The 14,489-nt window shown below is 40.7% G+C and overlaps 1 protein-coding gene across 1 annotated transcript in view; it reads right to left on the reverse strand.

Moving 5' to 3' along the window:
• Window positions 1-59: 59 nt before the first annotated feature.
• Window positions 60-14,489, reverse strand: part of SCARB2 (scavenger receptor class B member 2) — a 49,998-nt gene continuing 35,568 nt past the window's right edge. The window contains exons 7-12 of the mRNA XM_081117077.1: window positions 13,974-14,143; window positions 11,235-11,353; window positions 9,260-9,333; window positions 7,617-7,668; window positions 4,422-4,580; window positions 60-2,746 (exon numbers count right to left, since the gene is read on the reverse strand). Coding sequence (XP_080973203.1) covers window positions 2,708-2,746; window positions 4,422-4,580; window positions 7,617-7,668; window positions 9,260-9,333; window positions 11,235-11,353; window positions 13,974-14,143 — 613 coding nt within the window. The 3' untranslated portion in view covers window positions 60-2,707. The remainder of the gene's footprint in view (window positions 2,747-4,421; window positions 4,581-7,616; window positions 7,669-9,259; window positions 9,334-11,234; window positions 11,354-13,973; window positions 14,144-14,489) is intronic.

Below are 14,489 nucleotides of genomic sequence, written 5' to 3' on the forward strand. Positions count from 1 at the left end.
CTTTCAAATAAAATTCCATAGACAACTGGATATCTGATGACATAACATACAATTTCCAGTGCAGTTTCATATAAATGATTTTTTATTAGTGAAATACTTCATTGCATTAAGGGTAGAAATAAACATGTCAAGAATCACATGAAATGAACCAACTATACAAGCTACTTGAAGAGCATTCGGGTCAGTATTCTCTTTAACAGCCACAAGTAATTAATTCCAGTAATAATGCCGAGAGGGCCAAGTGTGAAGGTCACCTTTTGCAGAACTCATATCTCGAGCAATGTAAATAAAAAATTAGCCTCCCTTAAGTAAAAATCCCGATAGGGGTTAGTTGTATAGTACTTGTTCCACTTGAAAATTAGTGATCTTTCTAGAAGTTAGGGGAAAAAGCCTACGGGGAAAAGCCTGGAGCTAAAAGTGGCCAAGCCTGCTTCCTACCCTGTGTTCAACTCCCTATTTTCCCTGAGAGAAGTGAGTAACCTCTCTTGTTTCGGTTTCTACCTAAGTTGAGTATCACAGTACAGGACACCGGTCTTCTGTGATTGTCACAATCACAAGGACTTTGGGGGCCTTTCCAGGATAATGGCTCCGTGAGAGTGAGCATGAGGAGCAGTGTGTTATTTTCAATCTGAAACCAAATAGGTGGCACATTCCTGCTTCTTAACCAATCTATTATCTTGACTGCAGTTTTATGGGTTTGCCACAGACTTCTCAGAAGGAAAATACCAAATGTGATTTTAAGCCAAGTAACTATTAAGAATCATATGGAAATAATATGGTTTTGGTCTCCCTCTGTGTGGGATTCAGTCTAAACGTGTGTATCATTAACTGTGATCATTCATAATTAAAAATTTCCTCCACAGGTGATTATATCCTGATAATAGGATGAACTAGTGACTATGCACTGGCTTATCAGTTTTATTAGTCTGGGTAAGTGGATGCATAAAAGAATAAGATGACAATTATCTAGTTAAATATTGATAAATTCAAAAAATCTAGATATTTGGCATTATTGAAGACAAAATATTTTCAATTTAGTTTTTCACATTTCATTGATTTGGGGTAACTATAGGTTCTATATTTATAGAAACGTTGAGATTTTAATGAGTTGCCCCTTCAAGAACGGAAACATATTACATGTTGCTTTAGTGTAAAGAAAGGGGAAATTGGCGCAAATAAACTAAAGCAATTTATTACCTCATGGATCAGAAGCTGTATTTGTGAAATCCGTGGCTTCTCTTCCTTTCATTTGTTTACACTGAAATCCAGTTTTAAACAAAACTATAGAATTATTCAGTTGTTAAGAAATTCTGTGTGCACTTTGTCAGATAACTATAAGTTTCTCAATCAAAAATGAATATTGAACTTTGAGAATAAAAAAAAAATTGCCCTTAAATATGCTTGAATTCTGTGACATAGGATGGCTCCCAGTCCTCTGACTTAGGTTACACTGAAAACCAAGAGGTCTTCTCAAGAGAGGTGATTCTGTGTCTGGTCCCAAGGGACCTTTAAACCACTTTCTGTGCAATTTTTTAAAACACTTTTTCTGATTGTCACAGAAAATGTAGGGCACATTTTTCCCTCTTCAGTGAGTAACAGTGAGCCACAAAACATCAAAAGGAACCAAACTGGAGGAAAGAAGAACTTAACAAAAACAATTTGAAAGTTACCAAAAAGACTGTCCCAGAAGAAATGTCTCTTTAGTGTAGTCACACTTCCTGAAATTTATGTGCAACTTAGGCTGTGGATGCATGGATTTCCTATACTTACAAATAAGCTTACAAATAATCAATAGTATTGTAATTAATACAGTTCCTATTTGGCAGGGGTGATGGGGGGGTAATCAGTTATTGATCACATTCTCCCAGGAACACCTTTCCACATCAAGATCATTTTGACTAAGAAAATAATAAGACCCACAAATGTCAGAACTAGCATTTATTTCTACTCTATATGAAATACCTGAATTGCCCTCACCAACATTATCTATGCATTCTTTTGATTCACAAAAGTACAAGTAAAAAATCCTCAGGTGTTCATCACTATGGACTCATTAGGTGCCTCACTCCACCCAGCCCCTTTCCCACGTGATTCCTATTCAGTATGAAAGTACTCAGAAGACCAAATTATTTTCCTGGAGGAATTATGAACTGACGGTGAGCAGACAATACAATATATAACTTTTGAAAAGAGAGAATTAGGTATATTTGAACGATGTACGCAATGAGACCATTTTACCCTGGGTTCCGAGCCCTTGCTTGCTTCTGGCTTTGGGGTGACGTGAATGGAGGACTACAGGAAATGGTATTTACGTATTTTGAGCACAGAGTTCAGTGAACCAAGAGCACTGAACAAGGTTAGACCAAGTAGCATTAACAGCTGATGCAGACATGAGGACCACAGCAGTGGCCACAAAATTCTGGAGCTACCAGAGCCCAACGACAACAAAATTACTATACGAGAGTTTATTAAATACTTGCTAGACACATGAAAAACAAAACACTTCGTCAGGGACCACAGGACCTGATAAAGCCTAACAGCGAACAAATCAGCTGGCCCGAACGCTCTCCTCGCTTGCCAGCTCCGGCTCCTCTCCCTCCTCTCCCAACAGGCCAGGAGCCTGTGAGGACCTGGACGGCTTCCCCATGTCTGTCTGATCTGGGTCAGGACAGCTCAGCAGGGTTCCTTCACCAAGCTCAGGCCACGGTTAGGTTCGTATGAGGGGCGCTCTTTCATCTGCAGTTCCCTGTGACTCAGAAGAGAGAGGACAGCAAAGTTAGGTGTTCACCACAGAAACTTCTCTCCATGTGAAAAGTGCGGGAGGGGAGGGGGAGGAAGAGTGGAGGGACTGCTAGGAAGGCGGCGGTCCCACTCTCCTCTCCCCTCAGCTTGCTGCCTCTTGCTCCTCTCACATTCAGCCTGAACCCTCTCGAGGAGGCCTGTCCTGACCACACCGCGGCGGATCCCAGAGCAGTCCCCTTCCCTATAGACCTGGACTATAACCCTCAGGACACTGGACTGAATTTGCCTCCTTCCTGCTTTGAAACCTACCAGGGAACAAGGTCTCAGAGGTGGTGGTGGGTGCTCAGTCATTGCTTGCTTGTTGACTATGTGGAGATGGTTAATTGTAGGAGCAGTGATAACATTTACATGGGCTTTCATATGTGCTTGTGAAAATCTCAGTGACTGTACAAGGTCAGACCGGACATAAGATCCACAGATAGAAATGGCAAAATACGGGGATGTAAAGTACAGCATAGGGAATATTGTGATAACTATGTATGGTGCCAGGTGGGTACTGGAAATATCGGGGGGAATGCTTTGTAAAGCATATGATTGTCTAACCACTATGCTATACACCTGAAACTAACCCAAAGTAATACTGAATGTGAACTATAATTGAAAAATAAAATTGGGGGAAAAACACATAAAAGAAGCAAAATAGTTGCCTCACCCCTATTTCACTGTAATGTGATGGGCATGGGCTAAGAAACGTAATGGAAGAACCTGGAAGACGGGAAATCTGGGCTAATATTATTCAGATGGTTTAAACCTGTTTCATTTCCTACTTCACATGGGCCTCAGACAATTAGCTGAGGCAGCTAGGAGAAAAAATAAACAGTCTTGTTGCAAAAAGGGAGGCTGCTGAGAATTTAAGAAAGGCTCCTACAGAAAAGGCTCATTGAAGGTATTTAGACCCCTGGGTTGGCCTGCTGGTCACTTAGGAGGCCCTCCCAACTCTGTTTATCCCATCCATTCGGGGTTGTTCCCACCCCTCCAGGAAAGGAACTACAACCCCTGTGCTAATCATTTATGAGGCAATGATGACTTGGGTGAGTATCTTTCATAATATATCACAAATTATTTCCAAGAAGGTCCTGGTTGCCTTGCCTTATAATCTTGGAGCTGTTTTTTATCATAAAACTAATGTTTACTGAGCTCTTACTAAATGCTAACACTGGGCCAAGTGCTTTATATTTATGACCTAATCCTCATGAAAAACTCCTCAGGGAAACTCGAGTATTATCCCATTTTACAAATGAAGAAACTGAGGCACGGTTTCTAGAGTCACACAGCTATTAAGTGTCGGCACTGGGATTTGAACCTAGGCAGTCTGACACCAAATCCCAGGTGCTTAGCTGTGATATATCCTTCCTTTTCCTTCGGGTTATTTTCAAAGACGCAAAGCTTACTCCCAGGGATTCCATTCCCGCCACAAGAGCCCCAAGCACTGGACAGAGCCATTCTCTCACCCCTCCTTGCCTCTCATTTGGTCCAGCAGTAATACAAGCATGCAATCACTGTGCCAGCATACAGGCTCAGAATCCACCCGAGCGAGCAAGCTGACAGCCCTTCCGTGAACCCCAGCTGAATTCCTCAGGTCAAGTCACCAGGAAGAAATGCCTCCAGCCGCTGCTCACCTCATCCATGGAGCCCTGTCCGCGGCACGCCAGCCAGGTGAAGACCAAGCCAAAGAACACACCCAGCGCCATGATGATGTAGGGTACGTTGGTGACGATCAAAGTAGTGTTAATCATAGACTTCAGTCGACTCGCAGTCTCTTTATCAATGAGAACGTTCTAAGGGAGCAAGAAAACAGTATCGCCTCGATTACTGAATATCCAGGGTGTAACTTTTTGCTGTATCTTTCTTCCAAATCATTAAACACAATTTGGGTATGTTCTCCTGTTAGCAAACCAGAGATACGGAAAAGCCATTAATAAGTTAGAGTAACCAGAGGGGGCATTTATTCATTGACATCTCTCCTTTTCTCTTGAAGACAGGTTTTACTCTCCCAATAGGGTGGAAGGAAGAGGAAGAAAAGTATTCAAAAATAATGATAATATCATTTTTTGTTTTGTATCAGATAAGTCCAACTCATTCTTTAAAATCCAGCTCAGCATAACTTCCTTCCAGAAGTTTTCTCTGGCCACCTCAGTCCTTGTTAAAGGCCCCTTTTCTGCGTTTTCAGCTCTCTCTAAAACCCTCCCTCCATCACTGTCTTCGCACTCTGCGTTGAAACTGTCTGTTTACCTGCTGGTCTCCTGTGACTGTGAGGTTCCCTAAGGCAAAACTTTTATTTCAGTCACCTCAACAATGGGTATAGCACCCTGAACACAGTGGGTGCTCAATTAATGTGGGTAGAATGAATGAATGAATGAATGAATGAATGAATGAATGAATGAATGAATGAAACATTCCAACAACAGTAAAGGGAAAGTATAATTTCTCTCTTGGTTAAATCCATACTAATCAGGACCAGAGGTGTCAACAGAAAGTGTTCAGAGGAAGTCTTAAGGCTAACCGGAATTCCAGAGGGTGTCCTAACTAAGGAAATGTTCTAGAATAACACTTTCTTTATGAAGGACAAAGGTATTATCACCTTAAACTGTCATGGGTGAGGTATCTGAAAAGCTTAATTTCATAAAATTTATTTGTAACAAATGGGACTTTAGGCTCAGTTTGCACTGAGGCAGAGACTGGGGAAAATAGGGCTGGTTTTTCCAGGAACTGGCCAAGGCCTGTCAGGGACAGTCTCCTCTGGGAAAAGGGAGTAGAGAAAGAGCAGCCTCCAAGGTCACTTCCAGGTCTCCCCGGATTCAATTTGATCTTTAACAAAAAAATCAAAGCAAAAATTTGAGTGGAGGGGACTTCAAATATGCTGCATCTATGAACAAAAGCTCACCAAGCAGGGCCATTCCTCACTTTCAAAAAGCCCTACTTTCATGCTCCTCCCACAAATAACAACAATGATAGCCCAGGAGCAAGTGTAAACAGGTCCTATAAAATGGAAAATATTGCCTGAACTTTTCCTATGAAACAATAAAAGCCTCCTCTTAGCATTGAAATCACAAATGCTTCACAAGTTTATAAATGTGGCCACCAATATAATGCTAAATTAGAAAAGGGTATAAAACTATCTACAGTATGGTCTCAACCACGTAATATCAAAATTAGAATAACACCAAGGCATGAGCAGATGTCAGCTGCACTTTCCTCTCAGGGACAGGCTTAGCAGTGGTTATCCTTTTAAGTATGTATACTGTTGTTGTTTTTTAATCTTTATTGATTTCAGAGAGAGGAAGGGAGAGGGAGAGAGAGAGACAGACAGAAACATCAATAATGAGAGAGTCACTGATCGGCTGCAGCCCGCAACCCGGGCATGTGCCCTGACCGGGAATCGAACCTCAATCTCCTGGGTCCTAGGTTGATGCTCAACCACTGAGCCACGCCCAGCTGGGCAGTATGTATACTTTTTAATTTCCCAAGAGTTCTATAAAGAGCACATATTAGTTTCACAAAATGTAAACCATTAAGTTACTTTTTACAAAGCTGTTATCAGAAAAAAATGTTACAATGCATTGGTGAGGAAAATAAAGCAGGTTAAAGGCAATATGTCTGACTCAGGTTTTATGAAAAGTGATTTTAATTTTTTTCCCTTTTCTTGCTTTAATCTGTGTTATAAATTTTCTACAAAGAACAAGTATTTTTAGGGAAGATTTAAAATAATATAAACTTTAAAAAATGCTGCTATTAACAACAAAACCAGTCAACTGAGATTTATTGAGGGGGAAAAACCCAATTTTCCCCTCGAAACTGGGTGGAAGAGAGAGGGAAACTGAAGAGACAGAACTACAGTCAATGTGATATGTGATTCAGAAAAAAATTATCACCAGTGTCTTAAGTAGTGGGTATTTTCCGAGCTTTCAGAATGTGCTTTTATTTAAAAACTTCAATTTATACCTAACATTTAGAGAGAATATTTATTTTTATTTTTATTTTTTAGAGAGAGAGTAAGGGGGAAAGAGAGACAGAGAGAGAAACATCAATTTGTTGTTCCACTTATGCATTCATTGGTTGCTTCCTGTACCCACAATCTTGGCCTATCGGGATGGTCTAACCAACTGAGCTACCCAGTCAGGGCCTAGAGAGAATATTTCTGTGGGTACAATGCAAAAGAAATACTTCTTCAGGGAAACTCCTTTTGTTTGAACTAAGACTGGATCTATTTCCTGTTATTCACGATATGTTTGTTTACCAGGAAGTAGAAGGAGCTCTATGCTACGATGATGGGGGTGGGGGGGCAACCATGTATCACTGAAATTAATGGGCATGTATCACATTCTATTTAATCATTTCTTTAACCACCTTACGCAACATTTTTATTAATGTTGCCAATCATTTTAATTGTACTCTCTTTTCCTCCTCAAATAATGAACAGTAAACTGGTGACATTTTACAAAATGGCAGGGTTTCAAAGGAGGAGACACAAAGAAGGGGTTAACTGGACATCTATCTGAGTGTTGGCTGTTTATTCTGTTTCAAAGGTGTCTGACATTGTTTCATTGACCTTTGCATTTTGTTTATTACACAACCAGCTTCCCAGAAGGAAGTTTTACCCAAATAATGTTCTCAAGAAGGGAAATTTCTTCTTTATTTTCAAATCTCAGACATAAGTGGCTTCATGTAAACACAAATTTTCTGAGGACAAACAGGTTTTTAAAAATCATCTTTCTCCCCACCCCTCACATATAGCTACAATAGTAGACACCATCATGGAAGATTTCCAAACTTCCACAGGTAAAACACACCCGTGCCTCTCTCCCGAGACTCACCTCATTGACATGCATCACTGGGAAGACCATGGTTCTGATGTTTCCTGTTTCACTGTAAGGACAAAAGATGAGAGCTCTTATAGACATCCTTAGTGTGAGGGCACACTGGTCTGGAAAGACATGTTTGTAGGAAAATTCCAGCACACTTAATTCATTGAATTACTCAGAATTTAAAGAGGCTTAGTTATCTTTGCAAACACATAGCAATCAGAAGTTAGATTCCAAACTGACAGTGTAGCAATTCTAAGAGTTGTATATTCATGTAAACTGTCTTTATCAATACACAAAATGCTGAAAGCAAAGTCATCAAAATGATTACAATTCTCCCAGAGTCAGGGGAGGCTACAACTGGCAAAACAATGCTGTCAGTCCTCAGAATATTTTGTAACCAGGCTACCAGGTATCATCTTCACAAGAGCCCAGAAAAATCACTGAGCATTTACCATGCACCAGCTCTGCCCCGGTGTTTTGAGGACATTATCTCATTTAATTCCCACAGTAGTCCCATGCAGTAGGTACTACTGTCCCAGGTTTAAGAGAGGAAATTATGGCTCAGAGTAATTTGTCCAGGACCACCAGAGTAAATGGTAGAGCCAGGATGGTAATTCCATTTCAATTCTAAAGCACTAGACCTTAACTATTAAATTATACTGCCTCAGAAATACATACGGGTGACAAATGCATTTGTGCAACCCACATTTGCTTCCTAGAAAGATCCATAATTGTGGGATTAAATATGGCAAATTTGATGGGGGAACCAACCAAGTTTGATAGAAACAGCCATACATACGTAGAATAGATAGATGATTAGATTAGATAGATAGATGATAGATAGATAGATAGATAGATAGATAGATAGATAGATAGATAGATAGATGATAGATAGATGATAGATAGATAGATGATAGATAGATAGATGATAGACAGATGATAGATAGATAGATGATAGATGATAGATGATAGATAGATAGATAGATAGATAGATAGATAGATAGATAGATGATAGAGATTATGCATAGTTTGTATCCTGCATTTTCCATTCAACATTAAATCATAAGCATTTTCTTATATCCAAAAAAATTTCCATTGAAAAGGATGAGTAGGAGACTATACTTAGGACTCCTAATTAAGTAGTGGTTTTTAGACGGAGTGTGGGGAGGAAAGGCTGGACTTGAGACCATTTTAACTATCCAAGTGGAGCTTGTAGCTGGCCCTGGGTGGGAGTGGTGGGGAAGGGAGGAGGCAACCAGAATCATGGCGAGGGAAATGCTCAGTGGAGTGGGCTAGAGCTAACTCTATAGCCTTATTAGCTGTGTGAGTCCTAGCAAGTTATTCTCTGTGCCTCTTTTTCCTCATCTATGAAATGGGCATAATACAAGATTATTGTGAGAAATAAATGAGTTAATATATGTAAAGTATTTAGAACAATACTTGATTCATAGAAAGCACTCTATATGCACTTGGTTAAATAAAATAAGTAAATTCCAAGACCCAGGCAGCCTAAGGAAATGCTGGTCATGCTTATCCCAGGAGAAGGTGTGAGCGGACTTAGAAGTAGGCTGTATCCCTCCTGACAGCAACCCCACCAGAAAGTCAATGTAGGAAAACTACCCTTTGCCTCTGTAGGAAGAAGCAAAACTTACATAAAGCCATCTACTTTTTTGACATAAACGTTGATTTGGAACCTCTTGGCTCCTCTTAGGATTATTCCAGTCAACTGCAAATCAGAGAAGTGGAAAGAAAACATTATTAAAACCACAATCACAATTTAAAAAAAAAATAGAGCACCATTTCTGTGTGGTTCTGATAAACAGGGTGACCACTGCCATGTTTGATAGGCACAGTGGGACTAGGAAAACACTGACCCCAGAACAAAATGACAGATGTGGATTATTTTTAGGTGCCTGGTAGACCAATGTTTCTCAAACTTTAATATGCATGTGAGTTCTTGTTAAAATGCAGGTTCTGACTCAGTAGGTCTGGGATGAGGCCTAAGATTGGGCATTTCTAACAAGCTCCCAGGATGCTGCCACTTTGAATAGCAGAGCCCTAGAAGGCCCTGGCAGAAGAGCAATCCAACAGATGTCCTGTCAGGAGGATGGTTGTCACTGCCAGAGAACAGTGCCCAAGTATGGTCAGGGCCCAACCCCAGAGGAACAGCTGCTGCTGTCAATCCCTTGGTAACAAGCACCTGCTAACAGTTTGGTTAATGAAAAGGAACTTACTGGTGGCTAAGAAAAGGAAGAAAGCCACACCTGACCTTATTCACAAAAAATAATCTCAGATATCTGATTTCTCAGATACAAATGCACTGAGTGTAGGTAAGAGTGAAGTGCCCCTAGACTGCTGTGCTGAAAGAATGTTTTGCTTTTCTCTTATTGTGCCTTGTGTTCAAAAGCCCAAGAATGAAGATATCTGACTTTTAATTCAGTTCCTACAGTCAGGGAGCACTGGGGAATCTCCCCTATTGGCCAAGATGGCACAGGGGGAGGTTCTTACACTGAGTATGCCAAAAGCTAGAAAGATGAATGGACAGGACCCAGCATGCCAAAAGCTAGAAAGATAATTGGGTAGAAAAAAAAAAAAGCCCTCCCCTCCCTATCCCTATAAGAACCACAGGCTTGAACAGGAAGGGAAGATGGTCTTTGACATGGGAATCCAACATTCTCCCAGGTCGTGGCACATGAATAAGCCTCTTTCCTTTTGCACCAGCACCCGTCTCATGAGTTTGGCTTTTGTTGGGGGCAGACAGCCAAACCTGCATTTCCAGTCACACTGTCACATTGTGAAACAATATTCACATCCCTTTAACATGGTTTTTGTTTTTTTATTCTATGAATATAGGATCAAAGTGTATGTATATCTGATGCCTTTTATTTTATTTAAAAAAAAATTTTTTAATCCTCACCTGAGGATATTTTTACAGAGAGAATGGAAGGGAGAGAGAGAGAGAAATATCGATGTGAGAGAGACACACTGACTGGTTGCCTCCCACACACACTCCGAGCCTGACTGGGGCTGAGGATTGAGCCTACAATCGAGGTGCGTGCCCTTGACTGGAATCTAACCTGGGACCCTTCAGTCCACAGGCCAATGCTCTAACCACTGAGCAAAACTGACCAGGGCATACCTGATGCCTTTTAAATGAATAATATAAACTCTCAAAAGTACATGTAGGAAGAGGTCTGCCAAAAGTGACTGAAGCTAATATATATTTAAATTTTAACCAAACCATTTCTGGCAATAAACAGAGGAATGTCTTCCACCTTGCTGATCCATGCCCCCATGGGAGGAATATATACATGTTCAGGTCCAAGGCTGGTGACAGAAGATTGACCAGGTTACCTGGGTCCAATCTCAGTTATTTTCAATGAAATTTCACTGTTGCTTTTTGTTAAAGCAGGTTTGCTGGTGTTTCTGCATATCAGATCCACAGAATTCAGCCTTTCAAATGGGAGACTAGGAGACTATGCATTACATTGTACTGACCTGAGTTTCCTACATTTGATTGTATATGAAAGGAAGACAGTAGACCTAAGAGAGCTAAAGACTAAACCATGAACACTGAATAGACAGAATGAAATGTTGGTCTTTTACTAGAAAGAGGCATGTACTCACAGGATTAATGTCCACAAACGTCTCGTGATGTTCCTTATTTGGGTGCATGCCATCAATAGCAGACACAAACTTCTCATCTGCTTGGTAGAAGTGTGGGAAAGATAAAATAATAGGTGCACCTGCGTTTTAATGAAAACAGAAATGAATGCTGTGGTTGTGAAAAGTCTAAGACAAGTATAAAGCTCCTCACCACCATCCTGGTTCCTAAGGCGGGAGAGGGCAGGCCAGAGTTCCATTCTCACCTCCTCAGTCAGGATTTATGCTTCACTTCCTGACGTCTCGTTATTCTATTCCACAACATATATTTAAGTCCCAGCTAAATTATTTATTCTTCAACAAACATTTACTCAGCCTATACAAACAAATGCTTTATACACACTATTTAATTAATGTTCCCAGCAGCCCTATGAAGTCAGAACTGCTATCTTCACTTTGCATTTGAGGAAAGTGTGGTTCAGAGAAGAGAAAAAATTTAGCCAGAAACATTCAGCTATCAGGTGATGAGGCAGAATTCTAACTGAATAAAGGATGTTTTAGTTCAAACCACTTAAAACCCTTGTTTCAACTACAATTTTCTACCAGTAAATGGCCTTTTTTTTGGCTTGCTTTTCTGTTTTTACTTTATCTAAGATAGGTGTTGTTCTCTGGCATATGTTGATGCAGAATATTTGGAGACTGTGCTGGTCCTGACATCTGTCCAGCCTCTGACTAGATCAAGGTCTGCCCACATGAAGACTGTGTGTGTGTGTGTGTGTGTGTGTGTGTGTGTGTGTGTGCGCGCGTGCGCGCGCACGCGTGCCCACGTGTGTTTTGCCTTTCCTATTCATTTTAAGAAACAACTACGGCAACAAATTATTAGAGAAAACCTATTTTAGATTTTTCTATTGAAGAGGAGAGGGGCCCAATAATTGCTACCAGGGAAATATATTTTTGAAGAAATTAGCTTATTGGCAAATAATTTCATTCTGCTTACATATCCACCAGTTCCATAAGCTCAACGCACACATCATCTATCATATACACTGATGTTTTGCTCTTTACTCCTAAACTGTTTCACAAAGCCATAATTTCCTTCTTTGTGATCTACAGTCACCTTTAAAATGTATTTTTTAAACTCTGAGGTTTTAATAAGGGCCAGACACTGTGCTGAGTGTTTTACATCCATTATCTCTAGCCTTCACGCAAGCTTCCAAAGAAGTTAAAATCACCCCTGTTTTTATGGATGAGAAAACTGATGTCTAGAGTCCTCCTTAATCAAGTTGGTCAATTTGCTAACAAACAGATTAGGACTCAAACCCACGTCTCCCCAACTCCAGAACACTCACTCATCCCATTATCCAAAATGTTGCCCTGGGGATTCAAAACACTTGAGGACAATCCTGAACAGGTAACATTTCAATCCACATTTACTAATACACAAGAGGCAAGAGGAAGAAAATTGTAGCAAGGTTTGACTGTTGCAAAATAGAATCTTCCTGTTCATTCTGACATCAATGTCTTGAGGTAGCAGAATGTTAACAAGACAAAAATACATCCACACTTATGCCTGGAGCCAGAAGTGCATGGGCTGAGCGGGCAGGGCACTGTTTCAGGACCATTCACCCAGTAAGACAGTAGGAGAGGTCAGAGCAGAAACTTGTTCCCATTCATCTTTGGTCTTCTCTAGGTGAGGGGTGCTGTGATTACTGGCACAGTGCTCCCCATGTTTGTGGCCATGATCTTCATCACCTGGAGCTAATGTTAAAAGTACAGATTCCGGGGCTCTAGTATTTGAGCCCTGGGACAGATATGTTTAGTGGTTCTCCAGATAATCCTGGTGCAGGGCCAGGTTTGGAGGCACTGCCCCATCAGACAAGAAAAGGGAAGATATTGCTGACCTCAGGCTTATCCCAAAAGGAGATTTTCAAACCAATTAGACAGGAGGGCAAAAGTTAGCATGTTACTTTATTCAGGAGAAAGGGGTTACAACCTTTCTCAAGAGAAACTGTAAAGAGGAATTGTAGCCTAAGAAGAGTCACAGGATGAATATAAGACCTTAGTTCCAACAAGGACTTGCTGAGAGATAAGAATTTAATGAAAATCATGTTCCCTCTCTGATCCCTGGTGTCCACATTTATAAAAAGAGGCCACTACATATCTCTCTAGCAAAGGCATTGTAAATAATTATGCAACATATGATTGTTAAAACTAGTTCTCAGATGAAGAAAATGATGTTTTCAGTTGTACTGCTGATAATTCTGCCTCATTGATGGAAAGGATCAGAGTAGCTCTGACGTTAAGAAAAACAGAAATTGGCAGTCAGAGTTTAAAACTAACTTTGCTTTGAAGTCACTAAGAATCTTAACCAAGATCTGTACTTTCTCATTACCGAGTTCTCCACTTTCTCTTTTAGCATTGTTTTGAACAAGAAATCAGTTAGTGCTTGAAATGTATTAACTATTTGTACATATATAAAGCACTTAAAACAGTGACTGGTAATAGTAAGTGCTAGTAAATATGAGCTTATTACTATTAAGGCTTCTAAACTACTGCCCACCTAAAACACAACATGGCCCTCTAGCAATAAAAGCCATGACCGGGAAGCCAATAATTTTATTTCATCTTTTACCATTCTATAGCCACGTTATAAAATGTTGTTCTTGAAAGGTCAGAATTGCTCTTTCTGTTGGGCTGACCATGTTCTTTGTTGAGGAATCAAAGTCCTGCATTCCAGACACTCAGCATCATGGCACCTCTTACCGTTCTTGCAGACGCTGACGTTCAGCACTCCTGAGCCCAGGCAGTTTCCTGTGGGGACACAGAAGCCAGCGTTGTCTGAGCTGTTGGCTAATATTTCATCAGGCACCTTAAACCGTAAGGCGGGCAGTCCCTGTACACTTTCATAGTTGCTGAAAGTTATATACAATGACCTGTTAGGAGGTAAGAACAAAAAGTCAGTGTGGGCTCCAGTCAGCACAATCTGGCCTGAATCCGTAAGTCAGCAACAGTTCTCAGGTTCGACACGGCTAAGAGCTTAGAGGGGGCGCGAAACATGAAGATGCGATCCCCCCACTCAATGCCTAGAAAGTCGATGAACTGTAATGGAAGATGTTTAAGAGGTAACAACGGTGGTAATATCCAAACAAGGCCAAGAAGAAAAAAAATCTGTGATAGACAATTAAGAAAACGACACTGAGGCCCTGGCTGGTGTGGCTCGGTTGGACGTCATCCTGTGCACCAGAAGGTTGCCGGGTATCGGGGCAGAGACCCAGGCTG

This window comes from Miniopterus schreibersii (assembly GCF_964146895.1).
Source record: "Miniopterus schreibersii genome assembly, chromosome: 1".
Taxonomy (NCBI): domain Eukaryota; kingdom Metazoa; phylum Chordata; class Mammalia; order Chiroptera; family Miniopteridae; genus Miniopterus; species Miniopterus schreibersii.